Source organism: Agaricus bisporus, assembly GCF_000300575.1.
Source record: "Agaricus bisporus var. bisporus H97 unplaced genomic scaffold AGABI2scaffold_1, whole genome shotgun sequence".
NCBI lineage: Eukaryota > Fungi > Basidiomycota > Agaricomycetes > Agaricales > Agaricaceae > Agaricus > Agaricus bisporus.
The window spans coordinates 2,958,905-2,972,251 of record NW_006267344.1 but is presented as its reverse complement, the minus strand read 5'-3'; the positions used below and the strand labels follow the sequence as shown (position 1 = coordinate 2,972,251).

The following is a 13,347-nucleotide window of genomic DNA, read 5'->3' as shown; positions in this document are numbered from 1 at the left end:
AGAGAGGCCAGGTTGAGGGTGGCACAGCAGCAGCCACCAGCCAGCCTGCCATCATCACATGCGACGCATGTCATACTGACAAGTGCCATACTCAAATCAACTGTTGAGCAGGCTGAAAGTTGTCGAGCGAGTTGTTTGACTATGAATGATGGAACAATGGTTGGATTTCATAGCTTAGATTACCCAAAACACGAGACAGAAAAGTGGCCATTTTTGTGTTTTATTTTTTCCTCTTCAAAAGTCAGTTTATGACTGTTCATGGGTGCAAATTCAATCTAAGTACACTTAGAATGGTTTTCTACAAGCTGTAAATCTTAGTTAGAAATGCCTGACACTCAGGACACTCAGGCGGATATTTATTTTGAGTAAAATATAGTGATATTGCGATTGGAGCACGCATAATAATAGGACTCCCAAAACAGCCAAGAAAAACACGAACCTGATTTAAACCCTGACAACATGGGTTCACAGTGAAAGTTCCATATTCTCACTACCAATAGGTAGGTTTTGGATGATGATATTGTCTGGCTCTTCCTCTTTGTTATTTTGCATTTCACCTGTTATGTTTGCTGTTTCTATGGCTACTTGCTGCCACCAGCTTAATGCTATGTATGTCCCAATGGCACCTTCGTGCCAAGTGTCATCTGTGTTCCTTTTTTCTTTATGTCTTTCCACTCTGCAAGAGGTCGTCCATCTGAATGTCACTTGTTGCTTGGCCAATTCAGCATTCACTTGTTGTCTGGCTTGCACTGTCATTGTTGCTTTATTTTCCAATATTGTTCTTGGTTTGGACTGGTTTGATAACTGTCAACAACACATTCTTGGTGAAAACATCATGTTAGCCAATGGTTCATTCTTATTCATTTCACCTGCCATAATTTCCATTAGTCATCAGGAAAAATGTTTTTTTCTTAATTGTTCTTAATGACAGTTTAAGAAACAATTAAGAACAGGGACCTGTCTGAATCTTCTTAATGATACTTAGGCTTGTATGTCTTGAGGTTCCTGGAAATGACTTGAAAGTTACTTAAACTGTACTTAGTTAATGTCTTTTTCATAGATATAAAAATGTTGCCATAAAGATAGACTAGTAAAAAGTCATATTAAAGTCACACAAGTACATATTTAAGACACTCAAGGTCAACTAAGACAATACTAAGAAGCTTAAGAGTGAATGAGTCAACAAAGTGATTATATTAGCATAGTAAATATAATACATTGGATATAATCTATGCAGACACAACCTCTATATTTCAATAACACACATGTATTATGCAAACATTATGCAAACATTACCATAAATGTAATTTACATAGTACACATATATTATGTAAAACATATGTAAAAAAATAATTCAATAATGTTCATTTTAAAAGTTTTGTTTGCATAAGGTTTAGATATGTTTTAGATAATATATGTATACTATGCAAATTAAAATTACGGTAATGTTTGCATAATGTTTGCATAATACATGTGTATTATTGAAATATTGGGGTTGTGAGAAGAATAGGATAGGAGGATGGGAAAGGAAAAATGAGAGGAAAGATGTTCTACAAGTAGCAAATGAGCATAGAAACATGAAAAGATAGGAAGTACTCACCAGAGACCAGAGAATGTCCAAAATCTCCCCCAAATCCTCCCAAAACTCTCTCAGAATCCCTCCTCATATCCCCCTACATGTCCCCAATACCCTCCCTCAAATATCCCCCCCCAAATACCCTAAAGAAGCATCCTAAAAAGGCAAGAGAAACGGTCTAGATAGGCTTAAAATGAGCTGGATGAAGGTAGGGGAGAAGAGATAACTTACTTGAATACAAGTCAAAGGGGCCAGGAAAACGGAAGGGGAGGGAGGGGAGGGCAGGAGTGGTGGTAGTGATGAGGAAGGATCAGCGGTCATGCTCGAAACAGAAGTTCAACATGTCACATGACATCATGTGACCTTTGGACTTAGGATTTTTGAGTCAAAGTTCCTCAAATCATAGGTAGGAAATATTTCCGGGTAATTTCTGCATGGATTTTCATGATCTAAAAGTGTATTCCTATAGTTTTGAGGTCTGGGAGTTTGTTGGATGAAAGCCTATTCACAACCTCAACGTTTGAATAATACATATGTATTATGAAAATGTTATGCAAACATTACCATAAATAAAATTTACATAATACATGTGCATTATATAAAACATATCTAAACCTTATGCAAACAAAATATATAAAATTAACATTATTGAATATATTTTTTGCATATGTTTTATATAGTACACATGTATTATGTAAATTTTATTTACAGTAATGTTTGCATAACATTTTCATAATACATATGTATTATTCAAATATTGAGGTTGTGTATTGAGATATGGCACATTTAACATATGATAAACACAAAATTGCGCTATAGCTCGTCTAATTCTGATCGGATTATAAATCTAAAACCAGATTCAAATTCCTGAGCCTTGAAAACATATATTTGCACTCTTAAATCATTAAAATTGGCACAGGAACCAGTATAAAACATGACATTCTTGTTATGTTTTTCTATATCTCCATAACTGGTATGTTTTCCGACAATGACATACATATAAACTTGTGTTCTTTTAATATTCTAAGATTTGTCATGATTTTTCCAGAATTTTCCGGTTAGTAGAGCAGGCTCTATGATGAGTCTATCTGCAGTTGACAATGACCTCCTATGATGGAATCTTGATATCTCCATAACAGGTATGTTTTCGACAAAAACATACATATAAACTTATGTTTTTTTAATATTCTAAGATTTGTCGTGATTTTTCCGTAATTTTACAAGCAGTAGAACAGAGCATACAACATAATGTCTCTCTAAATATGTTTTATAGTGAACATAAGATTGTTTACACTCGAAAAAGTTGATGATCTTGATTTCACTTTAGGGCCTGTTCGGACGTCACAGTTTTGAACCCGCATGTCATGAATTCACACGCGCTTGAGATGGCTGATAGTGGAAGCCGCGTGTCTCATGGTTTCAACCTTTGGGTCACAGTGTGACATCCATCCATGCCTCAACCCACTGGTGTCTCACACCATCAACACGTTGCAAAATCACAGCAGAAAGCCCAACAGAAAGCTGTAGCTCTCCAAGCTGCTGCTGTCACTTTAGTATCCCGTTCTCTGTTTGTTGTCCCCCAACACACATCTTCTCTCACAGGTCTAGCCTGGCTTAGGGAGTTGCTTTCTGGGCATCCTCTGAGATTCTACAACATGTTTGGGATGCACCAACATGTCTTCCGACGCCTAGTCAAGGAGCTCAACAGGTTCTGTGGTCTAGAGGACAGCCGACATATTTTGAAGGAAGAAATGGTAGCGATTTTCCTTTGGATGGCTCGAGCAGGGTGTAGTAACCGGGAGGCTCAGGAAAGATTTCAACAAAGTGCTGACTCAATCTCAAAGTGAGTTGTACATTGTTTCGAGCCTTTCAAATTCATTTTAGTATCAATTTAATAGGTGCTTTCATCGTGTTCTCAATAAACTTACAACCACCATGTTCTATAACCGTTATGTTCAACTTCCACCTTCTGATCCTACCCCACTCAAAATTTTGTCGGAAAATCACTTCTTCCCTTTTTCTTCAAGGATTGCCTTGGAGCTATTGATGGATCCCATATTGGAGCATTTATCCCTGCATTGTCGCAAGCAGCATATCATGACCACAAAGGGAATCTCTCCATCAACGTCCTTGCTGCCTGTACTTTTGATCTCCGATTCTCATATATACTTGTGGGGTGGGAGGAAAGTGCTACAGATAGTCCGATTTTCAAAGATGCTCGTGAACATGGATTTGCTGTTCCACCTGGCAAATTCTATCTTGCTGATGCAGGTTTTCCTAGTTGCGACACATTGCTAGTACTGTATTGTGGGGTCCCCGACATCAGTAAAAAGTTATTCTACTTGACCAACTTGAGAAAAATAGAACTTGAGAGCAACTTGAAAAAAGTTTCAAGATGATCAAGTAATGTCTCAAGTAAGAATTCAAGAGATTTTACTTGAAAAGCTTCTTGAAAAAATGATTTATGCTTGAAATAAACTGTCAATTTTCAAGTTTTCTCAAGTATAAGCAAGTACATTTCAAATCTCATCAAGTATAATCTCAAGTTGTCACTCAAGTAAGCTCAAGTCAGACTCAAGTTGATATGAAGATTAATTATGATTAGATCTGTTCTAGAGATTGTCTTACCAGCTTTAAAATTCTGGAAAAATCATGACAAATCATAAAGTATTAAAAGAACATAAGTCTATATGTATGTTTTCGTCGGAAAACATACCAGTTATGGAGATATAGAAAAACATGACAAGAATGTCATGTTTAATACTGGCTCCTGTGCTGATTTTAACGTTTTAAGAGTGTAAATATATGTTCTCAAGGTCCAGGAATTCTCATCTGGTTTTATATTTATTATCTGATCAATACTTGAGGAGCTATAGCGCAATTTTGAATTTTATCATATGTTAAATGTGCCATATCTCAATAGGATTTCTTCCAACAAAGAATCTAATTAGATATTCAAACTCTCTATTCAAACTCTCCGACCTTGAAACTATAGGAATACACTTTTAGATCATTAAAGTCCATGCAGAAATGACCCGAAAATATCTCCTACCTATGATTTGAGGAACTTTGACTCGAAAATCCTAAGTCCAGCGGTCACATGATGTCATGTGACACGTTGAACTTCTGTTTCGAGCATGACCGTTGATCCTTCTTCATCACCACCATCATTCCTCCCCTCCCCTCCCTCCCCTTCCCTCCTCATTGCTCTCCTAGGCTTATATTCAAGTGAGTAACTTCCCTTCCCTTCCCTAACTCTCTCCTAGCTAATTCTAAGCTTAATTAGGGCGCATTTTTGCCTATTTGGGACGCATTTTTAGGGGTATTTTGGGGGATATTTGAGGGAGGATATGGTGGATATGTAGGGGGATGTATAGAGAGATTCTTGGGGAAGTTTGGGAGGATTTGGGGGAGATTTCAAGGTCTCTGGTGAGTGCTTTCTATGTTTCTATGTTTCTATGCTCATTTGTTACTTGTAGAACATCTTCCCTCTCCTCTATCCTTTCCCATTCTCTAATCCTATCCCTCTGTATAGATTATATGCAATGTATTATATTTACTATGCTAATATAAACATTTTGTTGACTTATTGAAGAGCTTTTGAGTTTACTTGATGAGACTTGATGTATACTTGATGAACTTGATACATACTTGAAGAGCTCTTGAGTTTACTTGATGAACTTGATACATGCTTGAAGAGCTCTTGAGTCTACTTGAAGAGCTCTTGAGTTCACTTGATGAACTTGATGTATACTTGGCCATATTATAATATTAAATATTACCTGTCTTGAACATACTTGGACAAACTTGAGATACTTGAGTACTCTAGTTGATATCACTACTTGAGACTACTTGAGAGAACTTGAAAACCTGACTTCAAGTAGCTCTCAAGATTAGACCCTGACTTGAAGCACTTGAGAAAAAAGTCTACTTGATGAGTACTTGAAGTTTTTTCAAGATGGTTTCAAGTAGCTTCAAGTAGCTTCAAGTGACAAAACTTTTTACTGATGGATATCATCTCAAGGAATGGGGTCAGACCTCAAACATGTATTGTTACCATCTGTTCCGTATTTCTGTTTCCATTGCTCATATGTGTTTTCTTTTCTAGGCCATGTGACTATAAAGAGATTTACAACCTTCGTCATTCACAGGCTCGGAATGTCATCAAACGTATCTTCGGAGTGGTAAAGCGATGTTTTCCTTTACTCACAGCTACGTCCGAATACAGCCTACGCGTGCAAAATCATATCATATTGGCACTTTGTGCACTCCATAATTTTATCTGCATACACAACCTGTGTTAGAACCTTGCCAGAATGTCACAGCGTCACGCTGTCACATCTGTCACATATTTTATTACATAATAATTTCCCTCTGCTGCTACAGTTCGACGGAGGCTAAACTATCGGCATACTGCTAAAATGGCACAAGCTACAGATTTACCAATTGAACTCTATGATCTCATCTTATCTTTCTTACCTCCTAATCATGCGGAACAAGTACAGTGGAGAAGGGCAGTGGCGGCTATAGGAGGAGAGGACAGATTGGTAGGGTGGAACCTATCAGATCACCAGTGCAGGGAGTGTGGGAGGATGACCTTAGCAGTATGGGATGAAGAGGAGCAGAAGGCGTGGGTAATACAGAGGTGGACCTATTGGGGACGTCGCTATTGGGAAGTAGCAGGGTTCTTTGTACTATGCCCATGTGATGCGTTGTTGGCAAATTACTTTGGGAGGTATTGGTTTGTGTGAGCGGATTACCTGTTTGGGAGTTGTTTGTACTTGTGGACACTTTTATGGTTTGTTTGGTGTTGTTGACATTTTTATGATCAATGTACTTTTGTTTACTTACTTCTTACTCCACTCTTCTTTTCTCATGTCAAATGTATAATTAGTTTATTTTCTCATACGTACTTCTTTTCCCATGTCAGTATATAAATAGTTACCTAGGGTAGTTGGTCTGTGCGCCGCAGTCTAGGTATATAAGTAGGTAGAAACTTGTAGAAAACTCTGTCGAGTTCTCTTAGGTTCACGCCTAATATAACTTTTGTCACTCTACCCTTTAGTTCTTAAGTTTAGGTGTGACCTGTGACATCACAGTCACAGTCGCCCTACAACCCGGACGACCTGGATGATGAATCAATTTCAGAGCTCACTCAAATCATTCCACAACCTGCTGGTGAGGAGTTTTACGGTCATTCAGTATCACCAGATGAAAGTCATCGCGCAACTACTTTCCGAGATGGAATAGCCAAACCAATGTGGGACAGTTATTTGAGCAAGTAATCTATACATTTTTCAATCACAATTCCTCCAAAAATTCTTTATGAATATAATTCATCAGGAAAAGGTAAAGTGACTTAAATTTGACTTATGCAAACTTATGAAAATCATAAGTCAGTATAAGTCATTTTTGCATAAGGCATGTCACCGTCTGAGGTTCTGACTTATGCAATACTTAAGTAAATTATAAGTACATAAGTCACAATATGGTCATAAGATTCAAGATTATCATAAGTCATGAGGATTTATCTTAAGTTGCATAAGTAAGTACTTAAGACAGTAAGAAGATGTAAGAGAGTATAAGCTCAATCATAAGAAACATCATAATGCATAAGGAACAAAGAATTATATTCATATAGTAAATACAATACATCATGTATAATACAGACTTCCTAAAGAGGAAATAGATCCTGAAAAAAGCGGACAAGAGGGATATGACAGCAGCCAGGGGAGTAGAAATGGAAAATGGGGGGAAAATGATGAGAAATGTAATTCTATAAGTAACAAATGAGTATGAGAAGATGAAGAGTCAAAAAGCACTCACCAAAGACTGGAGATCCCCCCAAAACTCATCCACATATCATCCTCACATCTCCTCTCAAAACCCTCCCAGAAATAGCCTTAAAAAAGCGGCCTAAAAAGGCAAAAAAGCGTCCTAATTAAGCTGAGAATCAGCTGGGGGAGAGCTAGGAAGGTAATAAGGATGTTACTTACTAAGTTACAGGCCTGGAGGGCAAGAAAGGGGGAGGGAGAGGATGGGGAGGGGAGAAATGATGGTGGTGATGAGGAAGGATCAACATTGTGCTTGAAACAGAAGTTCAACATGTCACATGACATAACATGACATCTGGACTTGGGATTTTCGAGTCAAAGTTCCTCAAATCATAGGTAGGAGATATTTTCGGCCCGATATTGATGTTGTTGGCATGGAATAAAATAAAATAAAATAAAAGATCGGAAATAGACCAGCCCCTCATCCATATTGGAAGTTGAGCTTATTGGGTGGCCGACATTCACAAATAGTCACAAACCACTCGAAACTAGAATATGAGCCGGTTCAAGCTGACTCACCAGCAAATCACTCGATTCTGATGAAGTTACGAGAATAGTGCTCTTTTCAGCGAATTCTCATTGGTCAATCAAACTGGATACTCGCTTAGATTCATGATTATCATGAATGGCCTTATCGCATCTGCTGGGTGATGAGCCATCATAAATAAATGCAAATAAGACTAAATATTAAACAAAGCCTTGCTGGCACTCGGTAGGCTTCTCCCAATGCCAACATGGTTCGACAGTGTCCCCTATGAATGCAAATGCCGCGTGTTCAGAACCGGATGAGGTGTCTGCTGCTCGGTGCTTCGTATGGTGGAAACAGTTGCCCACTTGAGCCCAGGGCCTTGTCTGGCCTAGTATTCCATCGAAATTGGTTGTTGCTGGTGGAATTGGGAAGTCGGATGGGCATGGCTAGTTGGTACTTCAAAAAGCATGAGGGTATTGTTGGTCCGTTGCTCGCTCCGTCCTAATTTTCACATTTTGTTTACTAAAATACGATTCTTCGGGTCTAGTTAATTGTAGTATCTTTGTTCACTTGTAATAGATGATAAAACAAAACAAATAAAACTACGTGTCGATACCAATCCATCCCTCGTGGCATTGTTTTGATGGCTGTTTGGGGTTATGACCCAAACACTGTACCGAGCCGCAATCTCGACAGGCATTAGTACACAATCTCACCTCCTTCCGTCCAGGGCAACCACTATGTCCACATAAGGGAGTTTTTCGGCTGGAACACGAGTTAATGCCGAATTAAGCACTCATTGCTTAGCAAGTTCCTGCAGTCAGTTTTGTGGTGGCAAAGGAATAGAGCTTTCAGCTGGCAAAATGCCCTCTGTCACAACCAATTCTTGCATCGGAATTGATGGTACTGGTAGGGCATTGATGGACCTCCGGGCATCATGAATGATTGAAACTAGTGGCTTCCGAGCATCTGCTGAGATGGAGAGTGCATCGTGAATTTGACTGAGTCCTTTCCACTTTGTATAGTAAACCTTTAAATGCTCGACAAGCTAATACCGTCAGTAGCAGCACTTTATTAGAAGTTTGAATATGTACCTTGTAGTAGACAAACTCTTCACGATCAGCTTTCAAGTTCCACAATTTCACTGCAGCACACCAGTTTGGTTCTCCAGCACAGGGAGTGAATAATGGTTCATGATGTAAGAAGAAGCGGAATAGGGTTCGCTCTTCAGGAGTATGGACAGGCAAGATGGGTTTTTGGGTTCCTTGGTGTGATGCGAGATACAAGTATTTTTGTCCACTATCAAGAGATGGAATATATTTCATCATGCCACTGAGATCACAGATGTCATCAGGAATTGGGAGAATACCAAGGGACTCCGAAGTAGGAACATAGAGATTTCCATTTACCCAGCCACCAATTTGTATCGGGTTGATAAACATGTCATTTAAAGTCATCAAAAGTTGTTGAATTTGGTTTGTCACCCAAATTGAAAAGTGGCCACGGTAGTGCTGACCCGTAGTGTTGAATATACAGTGACGGACAAAACCGTTGCAATGTTTATAACACCTTCAAAGATACTATTATAGCATGTGACAAACTGACCGTGACATCACGTAATTAACATCGTTTGAAAGCCATGACTCTTGGCTTTAATTCGATAGTAATACCATTATGTAATTCTAAATATTCATCAAAATACTGGCAATTTACTAACAAAGATGCATTGCAACAGTTTTGTCCCTCTCATTCACCAAGTATAAAGTCACCTGACTCCATTGACTGACTTGAAAAATCAGCACAGCCACATTCAACAAAGATGAAAAGTCAGCACAGCCACACTTTGAGTATATATACAGAGCATCTTTGGCATGATTCCTTACAATGAAGCCCCTCACTCCAAGTCAGCTCTCTCATATCCTTTATTTGCTTGATTCAGGAGCATCAGCTCATGAAATCTCTACTTCTACCAGCATACATCATTCCACTATATCTGGAATTAGATCCAAGCACCGTCCCAACCTTGCTATATCCTCAGGTGGTCGTCCTAGACTGCTTACATCTTCTGATACCCACTACGCTGTTCGCTTAATCACCTCTCAAAAGGCTGACAACACTTCTCAAGTCAAGAGACTACTTGCCAACACCTTGCCCCACTCAATTTCTACAAAGACCATACGTAGAACTCTTTCCCGCACTGGTATGAAGGCTGTAGTAAAGGTTAAACATCCTTTGCTCAAGGCCAAACACCGCAAGGATTGCTTGGACTGGGCTTTAGCTCGTCAAAACTGGACTATAGAAGACTGGAAAAGGATAGTATGGTCTGATGAAACAAAGATTAATTGTTTGGGGTCAGATGGAAGAAAATGGGTGTGAAAAGGGATGGAAAAGGCTTGAGTGATAGACTGGTGTCTGGGACTTTGAAGTTTGGAGGAGGTTCTTTGATGATGTGGGGTTGTATGTTTTGGGAGGGATGTGGCTATGCATGCCAAATTAAAGGTAAAATGGATGCTGATCTATATGTTAGCATTTTGGAGGACAATCTGGAGGATAGTGTGGAGTATTATGGGAAAGAAAAGGAGGATTTCATATTTCAGCAGGACAATCACCCCAAGCACAAGTCTAAAAAGGCCCAGAACTGGTTCAAAGAGAACAACATTGATTTGTTGCCATGGCCAGCACAGTCTCCAGACCTCAATCCAATTGAACATCTCTGGGACCACCTCAAAATCAAGCTTGAAGAGTATGAAGAAGCACCTAGGGGAATTGGAGAACTTTGGACAAGAGTGGATAAGGAGTGGAATGATATAAAGCCTGAGGTGTGTCAGAATCTGATAGAGAGTATGCCTAGAAGGGTAGAAGCTGTACTCAAGGCAAAGGGAGGCTATACTAAGTACTAAACATAGAGATTTGTACTTGGTGAATGAGAGGGACAAAACTGTTGCAATGCATCTTTGTTAGTACATTGCCAGTATTTTGATGAATATTTAGAATTACATAATGGTATTACTATCGAATTAAAGCCAAGAAGCATGGCTTTCAAACGATGTTAATTACGTGATGTCACGGTCAGTTTGTCACATGCTATAATAGTATCTTTGAAGGTGTTGTAAACATTGCAACGGTTTTGTCTGTCACTGTACCTGACTGAGTAAAACATAAGCCATTCCCAGCTCTCAGAACATACCAGAAACATACCAGAATATTGTGACGAAGCACATAGTCTAACAACAAAGCATTGACATGGCGGATTGTTGTACCAAACTTTGGCAGCCTTGATCGGATGTGAGTGTGTACTCCACCTTCAGTGGTGTTTGTTCCTCGTGCACATCAATATAATGGCAGGCCACCATTCCTTGAATCTATGCCAATTATTGTATAGAGTGGTATTCCTGGAGGGTCAGATAGATATCCATTCTTGATGAGATTGAGGACGTTGTTTGCGGTCTGCCAGTTGTTTGTCGAAAAAAGAGGTTTTTTAGTTTTTGGATCAATAAGAGGGCCATAAGTTTTGAATACGTGTGCGACCAGAGGATAAAGTACGTGAGGGGGTGGAATGACATGTTTGCAATGTTGACGAATAAATTGAGGGGATGAATTTCGGAGACTTTCATATGTTTGTGGCGGGTTTTGTTGAGCACCCCAAGTATTAATACGGATACGGTCCTCTTTGTCAGGAATAAATATTGCATCGCGTAATTCACGAGTGAACTGCTTCTGTAGTCCATGAGTGACTGAAAGATAGAACATGTGAAACACATGCCACACATCTTTCAGCACTCGACTTCGAATAGGTTGATTCAGCCAATTTTGAGGATCCTCAATGCGGAGTAAAAGCCCATCACTACTATCTCCAGATTGACGGCAGTAATTGGCTTGAGTCGTGTGATTGTCGTAAACCTTGTCAGATTCCGAGAGATCATGATCCCAGAGTTCTGAAACAGATATTGATTCTCCTTCTACTGAAGCCTCCGAGGTGTCAAGTATGGGGTCATTCAAAGTACTGTCGGCATGTTGTTGAATAGAACGAGTAGGGGGGAAAACTGGTGCTGTAGAGGGCTCAGGAGGATTAAAGGACATAGAAGTACCATTGCACAGCCGTACATGACTTCGGAGGCAAACTGTTACGACCTTAGTCTATGAGACTCAGGTTGCAGACAAGTGACAAAGACTTGAGAGCGAGGTGAGAGTAGAGAAAGGGAAAGATACAATTGGTAAAGCGTAAGGAAGTACAACAATATCTACTGGTCTTATATATGTAAAGGTATCTACCCAAGGTAACTAACTATAGAACAGGCTGAGTAACTATGACTGAGGTAGATGAGTAATCAGTGAGAAGGAAAGTATAAACTAGGAAGAAAGATGATCAATCATGAGAATAGAAGATTGATCATGGGAAGGAAAAGACATAATAGGTATCATGAAGGATCAATCAAGGGAACAATAAGAATGATCATAGAAGGGAAAGATAAACAAGGTAACGTCAAAGAGAAAGTGACATGGGAATGACTGATGGGAGAAGCGTAGGTGGAGAAGAGTATATCCAGGGATATGGAAATGAGTAAGCATGATGACGTTCCTCCTATAGGTTGGTAAATTCATAACATTACCCCCTATTCAGATTTTGTGTCCACACGAAATAAGATAGACTTGACGAGGATAAGAGCGGTCAATCATTTCATCGTCAACGATTCGAGTACAGTGAACTCCACAATTTCGTTCAACAACTCCATAGCCCATTTTTCCAAGATAAAGTTTGGCAAGAGTTTTGACGTGTGGAAACTCCCATTTGTGTGCAATTGATAAGATGTCGACCCAGTCGAGGTTGGAAAAGAAAGAGTAATCGCCATATCGCGTATTATAGAATACCCGGAGAAATTTTCGAAAATCATGAGAGTCTACATCTTGGATGATGTAGGGATCGTTTGGTGTATAGTGTTTGGATAGAGGATGGTGAGGTTCGCTATGGCCGGTGAGTTTTTGTTGCCAATAGATAGATTCGCGAGTGAAAAGGTAGGCATGGACGTGGAATTTGGCTCCGTCGTCGGTCATGAATACCATGTCGGCTCCACGGATAAAGAGGTCTTTTGAAACCGGTGTGAAAGATTCGGTAATGGCTTGCATTTTGTGGTCGATGAAGGGATGAAAAAGTTGGAGCATTTTTAGGTTGGTTTTATAACTGTCCATTCGGAAGTTTTGCTCTATATTCGGAGAGTGCTTCTTCTGCATTCTCTAGGGATGAGCGTGGTATCCAAGAGTTGTCTTCGTTTTCATATCCTTTCCAGTGAACTAAAAATTGTATTCCTCGGCCTTTTTGTTGGTGTCCTCGGATTTCTTCAATTTCATATTCTTCTTCTTCATTGATAATGTCAGGTGGAGGTGGAGTGGGTTTCTTTTGACTGTCAAACTCGGGGTCTCGGACTTTCGTTAGGAGCGATGTATGGAAGACGTCGTGTATTGCCCAGGTA

At 39.5% G+C, this 13,347-nt stretch overlaps 3 protein-coding genes across 3 annotated transcripts; all 3 read right to left on the bottom strand.

The window, feature by feature from the left end:
• Positions 1 to 8,780: 8,780 nt before the first annotated feature.
• On the bottom strand, positions 8,781 to 9,264 carry AGABI2DRAFT_41826 (hypothetical protein; the record flags this gene model as incomplete). The annotated part of the gene is made up of 2 exons (XM_006453683.1): positions 8,781 to 8,927; positions 8,974 to 9,264. Coding segments are annotated over 2 exons (438 nt in total), but the record flags the coding sequence as incomplete, so codon positions are not given.
• A 1,945-nt stretch (positions 9,265 to 11,209) lies between these two features.
• On the bottom strand, positions 11,210 to 11,959 carry AGABI2DRAFT_114604 (hypothetical protein; the record flags this gene model as incomplete). Its single annotated transcript, XM_006454807.1, has 1 exon — positions 11,210 to 11,959. One exon carries the CDS (start codon positions 11,957 to 11,959, stop codon positions 11,210 to 11,212), a length of 750 nt encoding a protein of 249 aa, XP_006454870.1.
• A 537-nt stretch (positions 11,960 to 12,496) lies between these two features.
• AGABI2DRAFT_114603 (hypothetical protein) lies at positions 12,497 to 13,003 on the bottom strand (the record flags this gene model as incomplete). Its single annotated transcript, XM_006454806.1, has 1 exon — positions 12,497 to 13,003. The coding sequence occupies one exon, from the start codon at positions 13,001 to 13,003 to the stop codon at positions 12,497 to 12,499; it is 507 nt and encodes a 168-aa protein (XP_006454869.1).
• Between the last annotated feature and the right edge of the window lie 344 nt (positions 13,004 to 13,347).